This window comes from Melanotaenia boesemani, chromosome 4 (genome assembly GCF_017639745.1).
Source record: "Melanotaenia boesemani isolate fMelBoe1 chromosome 4, fMelBoe1.pri, whole genome shotgun sequence".
Taxonomy (NCBI): Eukaryota; Metazoa; Chordata; class Actinopteri; order Atheriniformes; family Melanotaeniidae; genus Melanotaenia; species Melanotaenia boesemani.
Genome location: NC_055685.1, coordinates 26,555,862 through 26,564,129, shown reverse-complemented (window position 1 = coordinate 26,564,129; position 8,268 = coordinate 26,555,862). Strand labels below are relative to the sequence as shown.

The window sequence follows — 8,268 nt, the reverse complement described above, 5'->3', positions numbered from 1 at the left end:
TAATCAGGATCTCTTTTGTCTCTGTCGCACATTGATTAGAATGCCGCTGTAAAATGATCTTATCATTATAATCTTGTCATGATGATTATGGTTGCTGATGACCATTAAAATGTGAAGTACTTTATCACTTTTACAGTTTTGTTGGTTGCATCAAAGCCATGAGTACTCCATCACATCACAGGAAGAAATAATCAGGAATGAGGATGATTTCAGTGTTTTATGTAACAACTGATTATGACTAAGTACAGAGTGACTTGTGTGATCAGTGACACTAGTAAAGCAAGGAAAGGCTTCAAAACAGTATCTAACAGTTCTCAAGGCTGATAAATGGGCACGACGCAGAAGACAGATACGCAGACAGACAGACACTTTCATCCATTTCCTGAGTTGTTTACACTCATAATCGTTGCGTTTTCAGGAGCCTTGCAGAGCTGTCACTTGACACAGCAAATGGAGGAATACCACAGGAAACCTTGGGATCAGTGTTGAGCATCATAGCTGACATGCGACCAGCGAATGGAACAAATCAGAGAAAAAGAATAGAAACGGGAGGAAGAAGAAGACAAGGACAACAACTGTAGAGATGTTGTGAGCTTTTCAAGAAAGGCTGTGTGAGTGTTGAGGGTGCGTGGGGCAGTTGCAAACAACTTTATAATGATGCTTTACCGCCACCAAGCAGTGTCCAAAAGCTATGTCACAACTCAGAACTGTCCATTAGTGGATGAATTGACTTCATAACCATGCCAACTAAAAAGATGCATGGAAGTATAAATGGCATTACGTACGTAAGGGAGCATAAATGGGCCTTTGGTGTGTATGAGCAGCTGTATCATGCTATAACTTTGTGGGATGTGAGCATGCACAAATAGTTATGTCAAAGTGAGCGGTATTAGCAACATGTGGAACATTCAGTATAGAAGTATAAAGTGCTGTAAATAATTTAGAGCTTATTATTTGGCTAAATTTTTAAGATTAAAAATTTCTGGCCTGCCACAATTTTTAAGAATTGATGATAGTTTATAATATTTTTATATACTGCCAACAGGCATGTCATATGACATTTTTAGGGTACATTCCATATAATAAATTGTGCAAGAAAACTTTTAAGATGATATTGAAATTAAACTTGTTAAGGACTTTTTGTCTGCGTCTGAATATATTTTATTGCTCAATTTTCAGAATTCTTTCTATTAGAAACCCCAAAGTCATGAATAGTGGTTTTACAGTGGAAGACACATGCACATTTTATGTTGCAATAACAGCCTTAAAACACCACTTTGATTGTTATCATGAAAGGAAAAAACACCATAAAAGTAGAAGACTTTTCATCCACATCCATCTACATTTTATAGTAGTAAGATACACATTTTAAAGGTCAGGTTTTTCATTAATCCCTGTTAATAGGAGGCTGTTTTTAACTGCAAAAAAGATTTTTTTCTTGAGTTGAATGAGTTAAACTGCATCAGAATGTTCACAGTGCACTGCTCTGAAAAGGTTTTTTCCTTTTGTTTGGCTTTCCAGAAACCATGCATAACCTAACACAAGGCGAAACAAACAGGACAGTCATATGTGGGTGTGGTGCCTGTCTGCAGACTACCCGCTTTACTCATGCAGTTCTCCCATATGTCTTCATCTCTCTGCCTGCCAACAGCTGGGTGCTTCAACTGATGATATCATCTCTTTTGGACGGACAAAATGGAAGTTTCTAAGTCCCATTTTTTGGATTTGTGGGGCCATCTCTAATACTCAAAAGTTTTTTATTTTAACACTGAAGTGGCAAAGATTGTGGTGAAACTCCTTAGCAATTATATTTAAGGCCAGAGTTCAGTTCCACGGCACTGTGTGCTTCGAAAACTATCCTGCAGTGTAGTGCCTTCGCTTTCCTCAGGTATAAATCCCTGAAATGAAGAATGAGTTTTTGCTGTATAATTTGAATGCAATCCATTCTGGTTGGTGTTAACCAAATATTCTTGTGTCAAATAATCCATTCTTAAACTAACACAGTTTACTTTGCTTTTATCTTTGGTGTAAATTTATTTTGCCCAAAAGAAGGGCTTCAGATTAGTTTTAATCTTCCAGGTGATGGCAGTTCTTTGATTACCGCTCTCCACTTGGATTTTGCCATAGACTACACTTCATGTAAGTGGGAGGCCATCATTTATTTCATGATTTGGATTGGAGGTGTCCATCCCTTTATCTATCTCTTCAAAGCTAAACAACAGAAAATAAGAGTTCAATTTTCTGAAAATTTATTTCAAATATGATAAGATTGATTTAGGTTATTGATCTTCTCATCACTGTTATATGCATTAAAAACAGGTAAATAAGCAGCAAATTAACAGCCACATCATTTCTATAAAGTCATCAGTATCACTACCACTTCCAGTTGTCTTCTTAAGCCGTTTTCCGAAGGATTTTTTTTCTCAGTAATGATGAAGTGACCTCAGTTTTTTTGAACGGAGAACTTGAAACTTGCAGAGACCCCTGAGACTTCAGATTTCAACATGATAGTACCTAGTACCACTTGTAGGCCACTGTTGTCTTTATTAAATTTCTTTCTAACATGTTTTATGTGTGGCTGTACGGTGGTGTGGTGGTTAGCAATGCAGCCTCACAGCAAAAGGTCGCTGGTTTGATCCTTGGCTAGGGGGAGGTTCGAACAGTGGCGTTCTCCCCGTGTATGCGTGGGTTCTCTCCGGGTACTGCGGCTTCCTCCCACCATCCAAAGACATGCATATTAGGTTGATTGGTGACTCTAAATTCTCCCTAGTTTCCCCGTGACCCTTCATTGGACAAAGCGGTGTGCTGGATAATGACTGGGTGTTTTGTGTCTGTTCAGTTGTTATCAATACTAGCATTGTCATGGCGGGGTTGTTTGTGAAATGTATAAATGTATAAAATTGTCTCGACTCACTTTAAGTTTATGCAGATCTCCTCTTCTGTACCTGTATCCACGTGAAACCTTATAATCCACACAGCACATTTAAACTAAGTTATCCGAATTAATCAAAAGCATAATATGCTTTAAAAGCATTGAGGCTCCACAGTGATCATAGTGTGTAAACGATGAGAGTATGTAAGAGATTTTCCTTTTCTATTTTTCCTTAATGGGTGGAGAGATTTCTATATCCAGTCAGGTGTCACCTCCAAACCCACTTCCAGCTCTGAGCTCTAGGATAGATGTGACATATAAAGTGTGAGGGCAAATTTCAGCTGGGACTAGCTTAATGATTTCCCTAGTGTATATCAAAATGCCCAAAAGATTTTATCTTATAGATACAGTCTGTGGGAAATCTTATATTATTTGGTCGGTGGTATCCTGTTTGCAAAAAGGATCATCCAGTTTGTTGTTTATGATAAACCCTCGCAGCAGATATTCTTCTGCTGCTGTCCTTATGTTATAAACTGATAACATTACATCAAAGAATGTCCTGGTTTAGTTCATGCTGGTGCTTCAAATAGCAATTCAATGGCAATCTCGATATCACAAAAATAAGTATAGAACAGTTGTTCTACAGCATCTGTGTTTTATAATGTTATGTTAGCATGGGGTCAAATAACTTTATGTAATTTAAAATGTTTTCTGGTAGTGATTGAGTCGGTAAAAAAGGTGAATATTCTTTGGCTCAATTAAGCTTTTTAGGGCCTATAAGAAGTTGCTCTGTCTAACGGGAGAACGTTAAATAAGTATTGCATTCCTCCAAATTGACCAGATTTTTTTTTTTTTTTTTTTTTCTATTTTTCTATTAGCAGGTTTCTTTCATGATTAACCCATATTTTTTGTCTTTTGCAAATGGTGTTGTATGTAGGATTTTATTTTTAGGCAAACCCTTATATATTCGAAACCCCCCAAAAGTTGTTTTTGTGCCTAAATCCAACCACATGCCTACAAACTGATACAACCAGCAACTGAAAGCTGAAGTAAATACAGAAAACAAAAGCGAAGCTCCTAATGAAGAAGTAACTATCTAGCTTTTAAAATTAAGCATTCCTCTTTGCATTTCTCTGGTTGATGGAAACACATCTCCAAGAGGAAGATAATTTCAAATCAAGTAGACATGTAGGTGAGCAACAAGAAAATTTGACATTTCACTTGATAAGATAATTTGATTCATATGAGCAAATTTAAATAAACCCCAACCATTAGAACCTTTGAAAATACTAGAAAAATCCAACTACAGTTGCTTAGATAGACTATTTAATTAAAAAAAATGTTCCTTGAGTTTATTCGAACATTGTTGTCAATATAATAAAATGAACAAGAAAAGTTCAGAGTCCAGGAACGGGACCTCAAATAAGCAATCCAATAGCAGTAACCACTATACTGAACTTATCAGTGTGTGCCATATACACATAGAAAAAATGCTATTAAACCTGCTCCCAGCACAAAGACATTCAAAAATAGCCTTAAAGGATCCTCTGTAAATATCAAAAGTATTACATTACAAGGAGTGTACAAAACTGATGTTGTAGGTACTAAATGCTTCAGAGGCTCTGTGTGTTGTGAAACTGTATCCTAACTATTTCTGCTAATCGCCCAGGACTTTTCATCTCAGAGGATCTTTAAAATGTGATTGTCAGAAAGCATGTTGGATTTATTCTGTATTTAAAAATTAATGTAATTAAAACTTCTATAATAGCAAGGATAAGCATATGCCACTGCATCTTTGAAAGCCAGTGTTGTGGTCCAAAATCTGCTTTAATATGCTGATATAAACATATATACAACACACTTAAGCACAAGTGTGTATTATTTTATGAAATAAGAAATCCTAAATATCTTCATCCTTCAAATCCCTTAACTAAAATGCAATTTAAATCATAAGAATTTCATGCATAAAGGTTAAAATATAAACCTTCTATGCATTTAATAAAGCAATCTGTAAAGTTCTTAAATAAATTATATTATAATGATTTCTGTCACTGGAATTTTTAACAGCATCTTTTTATTCAGCTTGAAAAGAAAATAAATCAACATAACATGATACATAACATTTAAGAATCACAACATGATAAAAAAAAGAAAGAAGAATGCATCATATGACACACTACACTGCAGCTTCATTAGTAAAGTTTAATTGATGTTCTTCATGGCTTATTGTATTATTACTTAATTCCATGGCAAGCGTAATAACAAGCACTGTCATGAAGCAAAAGCTTAGCTTAGCAGGTGAAGGAGTATCATCCATTGTATAAGATATTTCAGCATGATATACCAGAGCATATACAGAGGTGGCTATGTGCACAGTAAGGCAAATTGTTTATACATAGTGCAAAGCAGGGTTATGCTACAAAACACATGTTTCATCGTTGGTCCCTGAAAACAGAAAATATAAGTAGCAGTATTAGTTGTACATGCTATACACTAATAACTCGAGTCTGTTTGTCTCAAAAATAGAGTTGCCAGTATTGTTAGTCAAGCAAAGTTCTTCGGGATGATTAAGCATTTTTAACTTTGTCATCATAACTCCCACTGCCCTTGTATGCTGCCACATAACCGCTGGTGTCTGGGGTGTCCTCGCGCCCCACCTTTCCTTTTCCTTTTCCTGACTCGTCAAACCGCTCCTTGTGTGAACCGGTGTATTTGGTGGTATCTGTCAGTCTGTCAACTGCTGCTGCCTTTGTCACTTTCTAAAAACAATGGAAAGTAAAATTTGAAGCAAACATGCAGAAAAAAACAGGCACTTATTTCATTTAATGCAAATACCAGCGAGAAAACACACAAACTATGATGTATTGTATTTTTGGTGTATTGCAGAGGTGACCTAAATGTTCATCAAAGAGGGAATATTGCAGTTGCTGAAGTAATCCAAGGGTGACCCACTGGATAATTTAACTGAGACATGGACCCATATGAAATACTAAATTATCACATTGTATTTTCAAATAATCATGTCACAAAAAGCCTTGCTGTTTTGCAAAGTTGTGTAGCAGCATGTAACAAATTCTTGCGACTGCTTTGAAAGGTGTTTTAGAAAATAGCTTATTTCTATAGTTATTAGGTTGCAGCAGAGCTTATTTGAGTTATATGCAGTGAAGTGTTTTGTCTGTTTATACCAATTGAAGAAGGTGCCTAAAGCTAACCAAACAACAGGTGAAAGAAAAGGGAACAGCTGGTGTACAATAACATTAAATATTATGGAATTAAGTTACAAAATAGTTATAATAAAATAATCTTAAATTTGGGTTTAATGATTCAAAGTCTTGTCATTTAAACCACCGAATCCTGAATGTGTTTGCTTTCACTTTAATATGGCTGTGAACAGTTCCTCATAGCACACCTTCCAAAAGAAATCTAATACATAGACTGAAACACCACTAGATTTAATAAAACTGTGTTACCTTAAGAAGAGAAACAACCAGATTTCAATATATATATAGAATCCATTTGAAAGCATAAACATAACTGTATGAAAGCTAGTAAATCAGAAGTCTTTTATTCACAGTGGACGACCGTAAGCAGAGTACCTGCTGCAGGCTCGAGGCCAGAGAGAGAGAAGGTGTTGTGGTTAGTGTGATAATTAAGTAAAACTCACAGTGACTCCAGCATTGGTGGGTTCCTTCCCAACAACGAGTCCATAGAGTTGCTGAAGTGCCTCTTCTTTGCTCTTGCCTTTGAAACGCTTTGGAGCCAACTCAGTCAGAGCCTGGTTGAACTGCTCAAATGTGATCACACGAGCTGACTTTGCCCTGAGGAAACACACAGTGTTGCCATATGAGGAAAGTAACAAAATTAGATGGATAAAGTCGTGTTCCTACTTACTGTAGATATGATACAGTCTAAGAGAGAGATAGTCGTAGATCAAACAAGCAAGTACTGCTCAGGAATTAACCGTATAAATTCTGTTCTGTCTGAATGAATCCTTGGATGAGACTAAATCAGATGTCAGCTGTGCAACATTTCTGTATTAATTATATTGTGGCTGTGAAGGCTTGAATCTTACTTGACTTTGCTGAAAACTATGTCAACATCTGTGGTGGTGACATTCTTCCCATCAATGATTTGGCAGTCTTTGCAGAGCTTAGCAAAGTTCTTGCCATTAAGCTCCTTCCCCGTGGCCTTTGTGTCTCCATGGATCGCAAACTTCTGGAAGGAGCTCTCCACCTGAGCAATAGACACCGAACCCTCGGCCATGCTAACACACATACATAAAGTTTTTGGTCAGTTAAAAACTGAATATTGGTAAAACAACAGCTGTATGAGGCATATGTAGTAGCTACTTGTTTCAAAGTGATGGCTGTGTATGGTTACATTGCCTGAACCTCCACTCACAGCAGACAATATTCATTTACTTTCCGTCCTCGTGAGCGAAGAATTTACTTAGATTTTTTCTAATGGTTCCCCATTAGGCAATTGGCTGCTTTCCTGCCAAGAAATTGCTGCCATAATGGTCAGCCTAATTTTCTCTCGCCCTTTTCACACACACAGATTCACACACATGTGCAGATACACACATTTATATCCATCATAGCTTTAGTGCTACTGAAGCTGCTCTCAAGTCAATTTAATTCAATTAGCTCCTTTTCTAAATGGCTTCTGTGCTATCCAGTCTCCAGCAATTGAAGGAACACATTCTTTCTCTTCTCCTTTCCTGTTAAATCCTCCTCTTTAAATGAAACACACACGTTCAAACTGGCGCAGATTTACTTGTCACATTAGACCTGTTAACCTGATGTCTGAGGATCAGTCTGCTCAATAAGATCAGCACAAACATTTAATAAGACTGGGTATTAAACAGTGGTAAAAACATCATCTGTAGATGGATTTTAAGTTGAACGTGTCCTACAAAATAACTCACCAACCAAGTAGTTTTCATACCTGTTGGCTCTGCATTGAATAAATACAGTTTGATTGAATATGACAACGTGTTTTGGTAGAGGCAAAACACAATGGCAGCCATTTAGTTAAATAGTAAACATGAAAATCTGTTTATTATGACTCTAAGAAAATAGCAAATATCACAGTTGTGTCTTTAAATAAACATCTCTGTGTAGATATGAGCTTAAACATACAGCATAACAACCAGTCTTAAGCCTTGCTTTGTGCTGTTAAGACAATATCTACTGCCCTTGTAGTGTCTACATCAGTAAGACCTAAATTACCGGAACATAAGACGTACCTGCTGTTGTAAAAGGAGGGATGCTGCTTAAATATTTAGGAAACCTCTCCTTCGTCTGTCTTTGTCTTTGTACTCTGGCTCTCCTCCTTCCTGCCACTCCCAGGGTTTTTCACAGTTATAGCAAAGATGGAGGGATGCAGGGAGGCAA

General features: G+C 36.8%; 1 protein-coding gene across 2 annotated transcripts; it reads right to left on the bottom strand.

The window, feature by feature from the left end:
- Positions 1 to 4,843: 4,843 nt before the first annotated feature.
- On the bottom strand, positions 4,844 to 8,268 carry tppp2 (tubulin polymerization-promoting protein family member 2). Of its 2 annotated transcripts, none has more exons than XM_041981893.1 (4): positions 8,121 to 8,268; positions 6,945 to 7,136; positions 6,537 to 6,705; positions 4,844 to 5,631 (listed from the first exon to the last, which is right to left on the bottom strand). In XM_041981893.1, the coding sequence occupies exons 2-4, from the start codon at positions 7,133 to 7,135 to the stop codon at positions 5,440 to 5,442; spliced, it is 552 nt and encodes a 183-aa protein (XP_041837827.1). In that variant the 5' UTR covers position 7,136; positions 8,121 to 8,268; the 3' UTR covers positions 4,844 to 5,439. The 2 variants fall into 2 exon arrangements, with proteins under 2 accessions (XP_041837827.1, XP_041837828.1); XM_041981894.1 differs by having other exon boundaries at positions 6,537 to 6,690; positions 8,121 to 8,261.